This window comes from Chlorocebus sabaeus, chromosome 1 (assembly GCF_047675955.1).
Source record: "Chlorocebus sabaeus isolate Y175 chromosome 1, mChlSab1.0.hap1, whole genome shotgun sequence".
NCBI classification, from domain to species: domain Eukaryota; kingdom Metazoa; phylum Chordata; class Mammalia; order Primates; family Cercopithecidae; genus Chlorocebus; species Chlorocebus sabaeus.
In genome coordinates this window covers 67,210,116-67,223,549 of record NC_132904.1, presented here as the reverse complement: position 1 = coordinate 67,223,549, position 13,434 = coordinate 67,210,116, and the positions used below count along the sequence as shown (strand labels likewise).

Here is a 13,434-nt window from a genome sequence, read left to right as displayed (position 1 = left end):
GGCAAACAGTGTTTGCTACCAGACTTGAAGATCGCTCTGAGGTTTTGAGCCTATCTTTTTCTGTGAATACCCGAAAAGTGAATCATTTTACAATGTGTATAATTTTCAGGAATTTATCATCCCTACCATATATGCTTTTTATTCTCTTGTTTTTTATTTTAATAATATCCTTTAAAAATAGAAAAACCCCACATGTTGTATAAAACAGGCCATGGGCTGAGTTTGACTGCATTACAGTTCGCCAACCTCTGTCGTAGACCAATTCTATATATTTTCACAGTCATGTACCAAGATCAATAACGTAAGATTCAGGCCTCCCCTAAGTGCTGTTACTACAGCATGCATCTGTGGTTTGTGTGAGTACATGACTATTGACCACACACATGACAGTAGATTGTAATAAATTCCACTTAGTTTAATTGAAGCAAAAATCTCAAAAAGGGAGGATTTCAAAAAAAGTGGGTATCAAAGCACTTTCTTTCTAGCTAGAAAATTATTCAGAAATATATCAGGGATTAAAGATAGAAAAATAACATAAAAGTTTTAAATGAATCCTGTGATGAACCTGTTTAAATATTTTCCATTGTTTTCTTTACATAGGAAAATATATATTATGCTATTTCTTGACACCTAAGATTGAGCTATATTTAATTTAACCAACAACTGAACTTAAATATATTCAGCAAATACAATTAAAAATTTTTGTCTATTGTGCATCTTACTTTAGGCCTTGGAGCAGATAAGCTAGTGACCTATCTGTGATGTTTCTGCTCCACACCTCAGAAGTTGAAGTCTCCACATTCCTGTTGATTGGGATACCAGGACTTGAGCATGCACACATTTGGATCTCTATCCCCATCTGCCTTATGTACCTCATGGCCATCCTGGGCAACTGCACTATCCTATTTGTTATCAGAAGAGAGCATTCCCTGCAAGAGCCCATGTACTATTTTCCCTCCATGCTGGCCCTGTCCGACCTGGGCCTGTCTTTCTCCTCCCTACCCACTATGCTGAGAACTTCTTGTTCAACAACATGGGGGATTTCTGTTGATGCATGCATTGTCCAGGAATTCTTCATCCATGGATTCACAGACATGGAGTCTTCAGTCCTCCTAATCATGTTCTTTGATCGCTTCATAGCCATTCGCAACCCCCTAAGATATAGCTCTATTCTCACCAGCGTCCGGGTTTTGCAAATTGGATTAGTGTTTGCTATTAAAAGCATTCTCCTAGTGCGACCCCTTCCTTTTACTTTAAAGAGACTCAGATACTGTAATAGACACCTTTTATCCCACTCCTACTGCCTTCACCAGGATGTAATGAAGCTGGCCTGCTCTGACAATAGGGTTAACTTTTACTATGGTTTGTTTGTTGTGCTCTGCATGACGTCAGACAGTGTTTTTACTGCTATTTCCTATGTGTTCATCCTGAAGACTGTGTTGGGAATTGCATCCCGTGGGGGTGCAATTAACACCTGTGTGTCTCATGTCTGTGCTCTACTCATCTTCTATGTGCCCATCATCACCTTGGCTACCATGCATAAATCCCCTTTAGCTACGATTCTGAGAGCAGATGCATTCTTGCTGGTACCACCCTTGATGAATCCCATTGTGTATTGTGTAAAAACTTGGCAGATTAGGGTAAAGGTCCTGGAAAAATTGGCTCTGAAGCCTAAATGATGGGGCAAAGGTGGAAATTCTATTTTTTTCACAATACATTTTCTTAGGAGAAGGAAAGTGTTTCATTCAAATAGGAAATGGTTCTATTTACTTCATAGCTTTACAATTAGATGTATTAATTAATTGGTCAATCAACTAATCCCTAATGAACATCTAATATACCACAGCTTTTCTACTTTTGATAAAGAAGAGGCTTATATTTCATAAATATGTTATGAATTATTTTGTTATTCTTTGGGTGATTGATAACATCAATTCTCAGACACAAGAAGGAAGAGCAAAACTCTTGCAAATTTTCTAATGAGAAGTTAGGAAAAGTAGCCCTGAACTGTGCCTGGGAGAGCCCTACAAAATTCTGGTACTATTTAACATCTTGATATTTACTTCCTTTTATTTTATTTTCATTGTGATTTACATTAAACTCTTTATAAAGTGTCTGAGTTTGTCTAAGTATGTTCTTTACTTTGCTATTCAAAGTGTGGTCTGCTGACTGGCAGTAACAGCATTACTTAGAAAGTTGTTAAAATTGCTGCAGAATCTCATGTCCTGCTGCAAGCCTGTTGAGCTGAAATCTGCATTGTAGCAAGATCTCAGGTGACTGGCATGTAAGTTAGTGTTTAAGGAACTTTTCTCGGGTGATGTGAAAGGGAAACACAGAGACTTTGTCATTTGGTGAAGCAAATTTTGGTGGAAGTCAATTTGGGGAGGAAGTTATAGAAGGGTCATGGCACTTGACAATGTTTATAGTAAATATAAGGGGTTGAAACTTTGATGCTCAATGGTTGCAGGCCCATATGTATTTCCACCATGATGCATATATCTCTCTCACTAACTATATTGTAAATTTCCACAGGACAAGAGCTACAAATTATTCAACTTTAACTCTCTTGACAACAAAGTACTCTGTTGATGGTATGTGCTTGATAGATCTATTAATATATCAATTTGAACTAAAAAAAATAGTCTAAAGAAAAAGAGGTAGCGTCCTGAAGCCAGGTCCCTCAAGTTTCTCTGGGGTAAAAATTCTAGGGTGCATCAGAGCAGTCATCATCTAGGCTCAACACAACGCTCTCTCCTTTGCATGCCTCACAGTAAGAAGTTAACATTACAGATACATAAGGAGGTTCATGAGATGTGGATTCTTCCCTTTGATGCTGCCTTCTGAATTGAGGGGAGCCCCGTATTACTGTTCATCAATAATGACAGCACAGAATCTGCACCACTGTGGCCAACCAGACACCCAATTAACAATAACTTTAATACCTGAGCCTCCCTACTCTCACCTCTCACTTTAAGACATTGTGAATGGAGCCAGACCAAAGGGCTCCAGTGATCTCCTAATGAGAAAGGGTCAACAAGGAAACTTTAGGAGTCACTAGGACTGTGCGATCCTTATTTAGTATATCAGGGTCCAGGATCACTCCTAAAGAATAAGATATAGTATAACTCCAGGCTGAGAATTTAGGAATTTAGAAGCTAACCCACAGAAGGAGAAGTAAATAAACCCCATCACAGTTACGTGTCCTCTAAACTCTTTACTGTGATAGCTCAGCCCTGCCAGGGAGGAGATCAAATGAATGGAAAAACTAGGGACTTAGTCCGGAACAGGTCCTCTGGTTTCAGCTCTGCCATTTCCTGGCTTTGCGGCATTGAGAAAATTACTTCCTATGTATTATGATATATTTCATATGTACTTTTAAATTAAGAACATAATTATTTCCCCATACATTCCAGGGATTAAATAAGTTAATGTGTTTAAAAGCTCTAAGATCTCAATATGGTCTTCAGACAGGTTTGTTTGGACATGGCAGTGTTTGGATGATTTTGTATATATATACACATACACATAAATTATCTTAAGTGTGGAAAGACATGGAAATAGTAGACCTATATTCCCCCATTGAAACATTCCAACATTCAGTAGGCAACCCCTGAGAAGTCGTTAGCCTCTTAGTTAATAAAGATCCCACTACTAACAGTGTGACTATGCACTTGTTTTATAAACTTATAGTATTTCCTTGGCTCCTCTAGACATTTGAGCTTATGATCCCTGTTATGAATTCTCAATATCCCCCTCCCCCACTCTCTCTCTCTTCCTCTTTCTTTTTGACACACACACACACACACACACGTATAAACATACACACACACACACAGAATAACATTCTGGTTGCTATCCTGGAGAGCTTTGTTTAACAAGTAGATCAACCCAGAGATTTAGCTTTTGCAAAGCTTTTCCCGATCTGCAGTTTTATCCACCTTCTGTGTATCACTGTCACATTTGTAACTGTACTTGTTAATACTCTCTCCCCTCTGTGTGCTGTTAAGAAATTTTTTTCTCCTTAACTTATCAGCCAAGTTAATGTGATTTGCAGAGGGAGAATAGGACCCTAGACTGGCCAGGGGTATTAATAACAACCACTATATAGTTGAAGGTTTTGACAGAATTGGTGTGGATTTGGCCAGTGTATAGGAGACAACAGGAAAAAGGAGAGAGCAACTGAGGCTCTGCTGTGAGAGAGACAGTTTTCTACTATCCTGATTTAGCAGAGTAATAAACACATGGAGGCAGCCAGAGGAGTTGAGTTTCAGTTCAATACCTGCCACTGACTTATAAAGGACCATTCAAAGGTGCTTTCCACAGGCCAAAGTTGCAGTTTTCTGTCTATGAAATGAGGTGGAGTTGGGAGAAGATTAAAGAAACTTCCAGCTGTAAAGCTCTTTATTCTGATTAATCATGCATACAAAGTTTAAGTATAGTTACTTTTTAAATTAGTTCTACATCATTTATTGAATATCTCTATGTTCCTACATTATGATACAGACATTTTACTGTAAATAAGAACTGCTTTATTTATAATAGGAACAAAAGACATACATTTATAAAATACATATAAATATATTTAACTTAAGCAAATAATTTTATTGGAAAATGGAAAAAACCGTTAATGACACACTTATCATATACTCTTGCATGTGAAAACTTATCACTAATGTTTATTTTCTTACGTTTAACCTGTAAATATAATTTAACACCTCCTAGAAATCCAAAGCTTTCATTTGTTTTGCGAGATGGGGTTTGTTTTACATCTCACATTAAGTAAATCACACTATAAAGCTATAATAAATAAGTGATATGTCGTCATTCATAAAAAGATCCTCAATGCAAAATGCATATACCTACATAACCTAACGACCAGCAAGCATTATAATACATGCTGTGGTGGTGAGCACCTGAGATTTTTTGATCGGTATACAGTAAAAGAGTGTTAGTACACTGTGTATACTTATATATACACACAGATATACATTGTATATTATATATATACACAATATTATATATACATATAATTTATAATATATGCATAGCATTTTATTTCAGTGGGAAAAGGAATGTATTTAACAGGTAATTCTGCCATTAGTAAATATCCACCTTGATTAATAAAAATTTAAACTTCTAACAGAAAAATTTAGAAGTAAAAACCATTGTAACAATTTTAGAAAATAGTATAAGACATTGTGCATTGAATGCCTGGAATCAAAGATTTTTTTTTTTTTTTTTAGATGGAGTCTTGCCCTGTCACCCAGGCTGGAGTGCAGTGGTGCAATCTCTGCCCACTGCAACTTCCATCTCCTGGGTTCAAGCGATTCTCCTGCCTCAGCCTCCTAAGTAGCTGAGACTACAGGCGTGCACCACCATGCCCGACTAGTTTTTTTTTGTGTTGTTAGTAGAGACGGGGTTTCACCATACTGACCAGGCTGGTCTCAAACTCTTGACCCTGTGATCCGCCCGCCTCAGCCTCCCAAAGTGCTGGGATTACAGGTGTAAGCCACCGTGTGCAGCCAAAGACCTCTTTTTTAAAGCAATATATGAAACACAAAAAGTATAAAGGAAACTAAATTTAAATTTGTTTAAATAATACTACCTGTATTTGCTTGAGAGTTGATCAGCAAACAAGATCAAAGACAAATAACAGATTGGGAAAGGCATAAAACAAAAATGTTTTGGAAATATTTATTTGTTTGTTTATTTATTTGTTTATTTATTAGATTGGTGCAAACGTACTTGCTGTTTTGTCATTACTTTTAATGGCAAAAACTGCAATTACATTTGCACCAACCTAACATTTATTTATTTTTGAGACAAGGTCTTTTTCTGTTGTCCATGCGGGAGTGCAGTGGTGAAACCATGCCTCATTGCAGCCTCAACCTCCTGGGCTCAAGTGAACCTCCCACTTCAGAGTCCCTAGTAGCTGGGACTATAAGCACCTGTCACCATGAATGCCTATTTATTTTTTAAATATTTTGAAGAGATGAAATATTCTTATTTTGGCCAGGCCGGTCTCAAACTCCTGTACTTAAGCAATTCTCTTGCCTCAGTTTTCCAAAGAGTTGGGATTATAGGTGTGACCCACCCACTCATATATAAAATATAAACAACCCAATAGAAAAATGGATGAAGATTATTTGAATAGGCTATTCATGGGAGAGGAAACAAAAATAATCAATAATATGTGAAAGATATTCATTTTTACTGTTAGAAAAATCCAAAATTAAGTAAAACTAGATAGTTCTAACTTTATCTTAAAGAAATAATTTTACTTTATGTAATTAAAGTAATAAAAACCACTATATACTTGAAGGTTCTGACAGAATTGGTGTGGATTTGGCCAGTGTGCTGGAGAGAGCAGGAACAAGGAAAAAACAATTGAGGCTCTGCTGTGAAAGAGAGACAGTTTTCTGCTACCCTAATTTAACAGAGTTATAAACACATGGAGGCAGCCAGGCGCAGTGGCTCACACCTGTAATCCCAGCACTTTGGGAGGCTGAGGTAGGCGGATCACGAGGTCAGGAGATGGAGACCATCCTGGCTAACATGGTGAAACCCCGTCTCTACTAAAAATACAAAAAATTAGCTGGGGGTGGTGGCAGGTGCCTATAGTCCCAGCTACTCGGGAGGCTGAGGCAGGAGAATGGCGTGGATCCAGGAGGTGGAGCTTGCAGTGAGCCAAGATCGTGCCACTGTGCTCCAGCCTGGGCATTGAGATTCAGAGGGCAGGGACAGAAAAAGATGTAGGAATAGAAAGCTCCACCAATTGTCCCCATACCATAAGGACACCGATTTAACATCTGTACATAAGAAATGAAGGGGTGGCCTGCCCCTCCACACCTGTGGGCGTTTCTCGTTAGGAGACTTGAGAAAAGAAATGAGACACAGAGACAAAGTATAGAGAAAGAAAAAGTGGGCCCAGGGGACCAGCGCTCAGCATACAGAGGACCCGCAGTGGTCTCTGAGTTCCCTCAGTATTTATTGATCATTATCTTTACCATCTTAGAACAAGGAAAGTGGCAGGATAATAGGATCATCCCAGGGAGAAGGTCAGCAGTAAGACATATGGATAAAGATCTCTGTGACATAAATAAATTTAAGGAAAAGTGCTGTGCCTTGATATGTATATGCAAACATCTCCATAAACCTTTTTAGTGCATAAAGAGCAGTGTTGCTGCTAGCACGTCCCACCTTCAGCCCTAAGGTGGTTTTCTCCTTTCTCAGTAAATAGAACATACAATTGGGTTTTACACAGAGATGTTCCATTGCCCAGGGATGGGCAGGAGACAGATGCTTTTCTCTATCTCAACTGCCAAGAGGCCTTCTTTCTTCTTATACTAGTCCTCAGCACAGACCCTTCATGGGTGTCAGGCTGGGGGACGATTAGGTCTTTCCCTTCCCAGGTGGCCATATTTCAGACTATCACATGGAGAGAAACCTTGGACAATACCTAGCTTTCCTAGGCAGAGGTCCCTGTGACCTTAGGCAGTGTATGTGTCCCTGGGTACTTGAGATTAAGAGAATGGTGATGATGACTTTTAACCAGCAAGCTGCCTTCAGGCACTTGTTTAACAAAGAACACCGTGCACAGCCCAAATCCCTTAAACCTTGAGTCACCACAGCACATGTCTCTTGCAAGGACAGGGTTGGGGGTAGGGTCACAGATTAACAGCATCTCAAATACAGAACAAAATGGAGTCTCTTATGTCTACTTCTTTCTATATAGACACAGTAACAGTCTGATCTCTCTTTCTTTTCCCTACAAGAAACACCTTTTTAAAAACAAAAACATCTGATGAGTCCTTATAATAACTGGCTTTAGTTTCATATCACTGAAAAAGGCACTGAAGAGATTAAAAAAACTTATCTTGAATCACCAATGCTGCACTGCCCCTGTCACCAGGCAATGACAATGACAGTGTGGTGCAGAGAGTGTCTCTGGGTGCTGGGGGAGGGAGAGCAGACACACTGACATCAGAAATGAAATTCTGATGCATTAAACTCAGTGCTGTCTTGTTAGAGAAGGAAAACAACAACAAACAACAACAACAAAACTAGACCAAACTCAGCTGATGCTCACCCATGGAGGGAGCATTTAAAACAGCCATAATCAGTGGGGAATTGCCGATCCCAGCAGTCAAAACTGGAGTTCCTGTAAACCTCACCACCACAGACCAAAGTGACCTGGTTCTTTAAGTAAACTTGAAAGGCAGTCTAGGCCACAAGGATTGCAACTCTGAGATGAATCCTGTTGGTCCAGGATTGAACTGGTCCAGAGACAGTGGACTAGAGAGGGGTGCAACCTACCGAGACACACTGAGGCTGCTAAGGGAGTGCTGGTATCATGCCTCCCCTAACCCCAGGCTGCATAGTTCATGGCACCAAAAGAGACGCCTTCCTTCTGCTTGAGGAGAGGAGGGAGAAAAGTGGGAGGAGTTTGTCTTTCATCTTGCATGCCAGCTCAGCTGTAGCAGAATAGAGCACCAGTCAGAGTCCTGAGGCTTTGTTCCAGAACCTAGCTACCACATGGCATTTCTAGACACATCCTGCGCCAGAAGGGAACCTGCTGCCTTGAAGGGAAGGACCTAGTCCTGGTAGCACTTATCACCTGCTAACTGAAGAGCCCTTGGGCCCTGAACAACAAGCAGCAATACCCAGGTACTATGTCAAAAGCCTTGGGTTAGCCTCTGAGACTTGCTGACTTCAGGTGAGATTCAGCACATTACCAGCTGTGCTGGCTATGGGGAGACTCCTTCTGCTTGAGGAAAACAGAGGGAAGAGTAAGGGGACTTTCTCTTGCACCTTAGGTAGCAGCACAACTACAGGGCTGAAGAGCACTAAGCGGGTTCTTGGGATCCCCCATTCTAGGATTTGACTCTTGGGTGGCGTTTCTGGACCTGCCCTGGGCCAGAGGTGAGCCCACTGACCTGAAGGGTGAGTCCCTGGCCAGGCAGTATTCAGCACAAGCTGACTTAAGAGCCCTTGGGCCTTATGGGAACATCTGTGGTTTTCTGGCAGTATTCCGCATGGCCAGTAGTGGCAGGTGGCTACAGGATGAGGTTCCTTTGCCTTTGGAAAGTGGAGGGAGAGTGGGAAGGTCTATATCTTGCAATGTGAGTGCCCCTCAGCTGCAGTATAATAGAACACCACGTAGACTTCTAAGGCTTTTGACCCTAGTGCCTAAATCCCGGACAACATCTCTGGACCCACCTGGGACCTGGGGGATCTCACCTTCCTGAAGAGAAGGACACAGGCCTGGTTGGCTTTGCCAGCTACAGATTGTGAAGCCCCAGGGCCTAGAGCAAAGACAGTAGCCAGGAAGTGGTTACAGCAGGCTTTGGGTGAGACCCAGTGCTGTGCTGGCTTCAGGTCTGACCCAGCACAGACATACTGGTGGTGGCCACAGGGGTGCTTGTGTTACTCCACCCTTAGATTCATGTGGCTCAGAACACAGAGATACTCCATTTGTTTGGGATAAAGTAGGGGAAGAGAATAAGAGTCTCTGCCTGGTAATCCAGAGAATATTCCATATTTTGTCCAAGACTATCAAGGTGGTACTTCTATGAGTCTAGAGGAAGCACAGCATTACTGGGCTTGGGATTACCCCTAAAGTAGATACAACTTAGATCACAACATCCAAGTCCCTTGAGATATCTATAAAGTCATCCCAAGAAGGACAGGTACAAACAAGCCCTGACAGTGAAGACAATAAATAAACAATTCTTGAATGACCAGACAGTGAATAACATTTACTAGCAGGAACACTGTACAGGAAAACATGACCTCACCAAATAAACTAAATAAGGCACCAGGGACCAATCCTGGAGAAACAGAGATATGTGACCTTCCAGATAGAATTCAAAATGGCTATGTTGAGGAAACTCAAAGAAATTCAAGATAACACAGAGAAGGAACTCGGAATTACATCAGAAAAAATTAACAGTGATATTGAAATATTTACAAAGAATTAAGCAGAAATTCTGGGGCTGAAAAATGTGATTGGCATAATGAAGAATGCATTAGAGTCCTTTAATCACAGAATTAATGAAGCAGAAGAAAGAATTAGTGAGCCTGAAGACAGGTTATTTGAAAATACATGGTCAGAGAAGACCAAAAAAAAAAAAAAAAAAAAAAAAAAAAAGAACAAAAAACAACAAAGCATACTTACAGGATCCAGAAAATAGCCTCAAAGGGCAATTCTAAGAGTTATTGGTCTTAAAGAGGAGATAAAGAGATAAGAGTTAGAAAGTTTATTTAAAGAATAACAGAGAACTTCCCAAACCTAGAGAAAGATATCAATATATAAGTACAAGAAGATTAGAGAATACCAAATCAATTTAAGCCCCCAAATAACACCTCAAGGCATTTAATAATCAAATTCCCCAAAATCAAATATAATGAAAGGATCCTAAAAGCTGCAAGAGAAAAGAAACCAACATATCTGACAGCAGACTTCTCACTTGAAACTTACAGGCCAAGAGAGAGTGACATAACATAATTAAAGTGCTGAAGGAAGAGTTGTTTTACCCAAGAATAATATATCCAGTGAAAATATCCTTAAAACATGAAGAAGAAATAAAGACTTTCCTAGTCAAATAAAGGTTGAGAGATTTCCTCAACACCAGACCTGTTCTATAAGAAATGCTAGGCCAGGCATGGTGACTCACATCTGTAATCCCAGCACTTTGGGAGGCCGAGGTGGGCGGATCACCTGAGGTTGGGAGTTTGAGACCAGCCTGACCAACATGGAGAAATCCCATCTCTACTAAAAATACAAAAATTAGCCATGCATGGTGGTGCATGCCTGTAATCTCACCACTCAGGAGGCTGAGGCAGGAGAATCACTTGAACCTTGAGGGTGGAGGTTGCGGTGAGCCAAGATCATGCCATTGCACTGCAGCCTGGGCAACAAGAGTAAAACTGTCACACACACACGCGAAAAGAAATGCTAAAGGGAGTTATTCAATCTGAAAGAACAGGACATTAATGAGCAATAATCACTTCAAGGTAGTAATACAAAACTCACTGGCAATAATGAGTACATAGAAAAACACAGAATATTATAACACTATAACTGTGGTGTGTAAACTACTCTTATGCCAAGTAGCATGTCTAAAAATAAATAAATAAAAAATAATAGCTACATCAACTTTTCAAGACATAGACAGTACAATAAGGCATAAATAGAAAAAAAATTAAAATGCAGGGGAAACAAAATTAAGGTGCAGTTTTTATTGGTTTTCTTTTAGCTTGTTTAGACAAAGAGTGTTAAGTTGTTATTAGGTTAAATTAATGGGTTATAAAATAGTATTTGAAATCCTCGTATTAGTTCAAGCTTACATTGCTATAAAGAATTATCTGAAACTGGGTGGTTTATAAATTAAAGATGTTTAATTGTCTCACAGTTCCACAGACTGTACAAGAGGCATGGCTGTGGAGGCCTCAAGAAACTTACAATCATGGTGGAAGGTGAAGAGGAAGCAATCATGTCTTCGCATGGTGACAGGAGAGACAGAGAGTGAAAAGGGAAGTACCACACACTTTTAAATCATCAGATAGCATGAGAAGTTACTCACTGTCATGAGAAAAGCATGATTTAATCATCTCCCACCAGGTCCTCTCTCCACATTGGGAGTTACAATTCAGCATGAGATTTGGGCTGGGACACCCACCCTGCAGCAGACTTCTGCCTGGACATCCAGGCTTTTCCATACATCCTCTGCAACCTAGGTAGAGGCTCCCAAACCTAAACTCTTGCCTTCTGTATACCCACAGCCCAATACCACATGGAAGCTGCTATGACTTGGGACCTGCACCCTCTGAAGGAACAGTCCAAGCTCTACCTTGGCTCCTCTTAGCAATGGCTGGAGCTGGAGTGGCTGGGACACAGGATGCCATGTCTCAAGGATGCACAGATCAACAGGGCCCTGGACCTGGCTCACAAAATCATTTTTCCCTCCTTGGCCTCCAAGCCTGTAGTGGGAGGGGCTGCAGTGAAGGTCTGAAATACTCAGGAGGCACTTTCCCCATTGTGGTGGCTATTAACATTTGGCTCCTCTTTACTTATGCAAATTTATGTAGCTGGCTCTAATTTATCCCCATTTAAATTTATCTTATTTGTCAGAGACCCTCTTCATTTGGGCTGCTTTGACTTCCTGGCTTTGCTTCAGTTCTCCAGGCACCAGGGTCTGGCTCCAGGCTCTGAATTTGGCTCAGGTTTGCACCATGTATCTCCTTCTGGAAACCAGATTCAAGGGGAAGTACCTACTAGGGAAGCACTACCCTAGTACAAGAAATCAAACCTTGCAGCAAAATCACACTGAAGCTCTTGCTTTTATCACATCCACTAACATCCTATTGACCAAAACAAGTCATGAGGACCACAGTGGCCAGAGAAAATCATGTGTCTAAAGGGAGAGTGATGGTAAATACGATTCGTCCACTTTGTTCCTCCTGATGTGGGTGTGAATGTATACTACTGCTACTAGGAAGTAAAGAATTGAGACCAATAATTCTAAATGCCCTTGTAAGATTCTATTTATATAAAACATTATAAGTGCTCACTAAACAGATAATTATAGTTAAGTTTGGGAGATATAATTTAAAATTATTCTTATTTATTCTATTTTTTCTGAAATATGCAAAAATTTTAGAAATTAAATTAAATTTCACTTTGAATTGACAATAATTATGCATATTCATAGTGATGTTTTGATGCATGTCATGTATAGTGATCAGATTGGGGTAATTAGCATATTCATAGTCTCAAACATTTCTCATTTCTTTTTGTTGAGAACATTCAATATACATATATATTCAAAAAATATACTAACATTTTGAAAACTAAGTGAAGAATTAAAAAAATTATATTCCCTCTTTTTTTTCCTGGCCTGATCAGAGTTAAATAACCTACCTCTTGGTGTGAAGAATCTAAATGAGAGACTTACTTGCATTTTCCTCATTTATCTAATTCCTAAGGATTGGTCAGAATTCTTACTTCTTAAGGAGGTACAATACCAATGGAAGATCTATCTAGTTGAGAAGAATGTTTCTGTCTTATTTTTCCTTTGCTATGTAGATGATTAACTCTTCTAGATTTATCCGTATTAAAATATAGATATAGTGACAGGATTAACAACAATAAAATAACAACAGGCACACACTTGGATGGTTGTGACAAGATCTGGACTCTGGCCCTTCCTGTGTCATTGATATATAATGTACCAGTGGGTGGATCACATTCATTGTCTGGGGATTGTAAGCTTTCATCAATATACACAGGCATACTTCCAGGGATAGGAAGCCACATCCGTGTATATGCACTTATGAGTACGTGAATGATCATTTCATGCTTGGTGAACTGAGTTCTCACAGAAACTTTAGTATCAGGAGCCCTGTACCAGCAAACATGGAGGGGCATCCTTC

The 13,434-nt window shown here is 39.9% G+C and overlaps 1 protein-coding gene across 1 annotated transcript; it reads left to right on the top strand.

The window, feature by feature from the left end:
- The first annotated feature begins 761 nt into the window (after window positions 1-761).
- Window positions 762-1,679, top strand: LOC103247937 (olfactory receptor 51A7-like). The gene has a single exon (XM_038004939.2). The coding sequence runs from the start codon at window positions 762-764 to the stop codon at window positions 1,677-1,679; it is 918 nt and encodes a 305-aa protein (XP_037860867.2).
- Window positions 1,680-13,434: the final 11,755 nt, after the last annotated feature.

Coding starts and splice junctions, on each gene's coding strand:
- LOC103247937 (XM_038004939.2), top strand. CDS start 762: ATGTTTCTGCTCCACACCTCAGAAGTTGAAGTCTCCACATTCCTGTTG.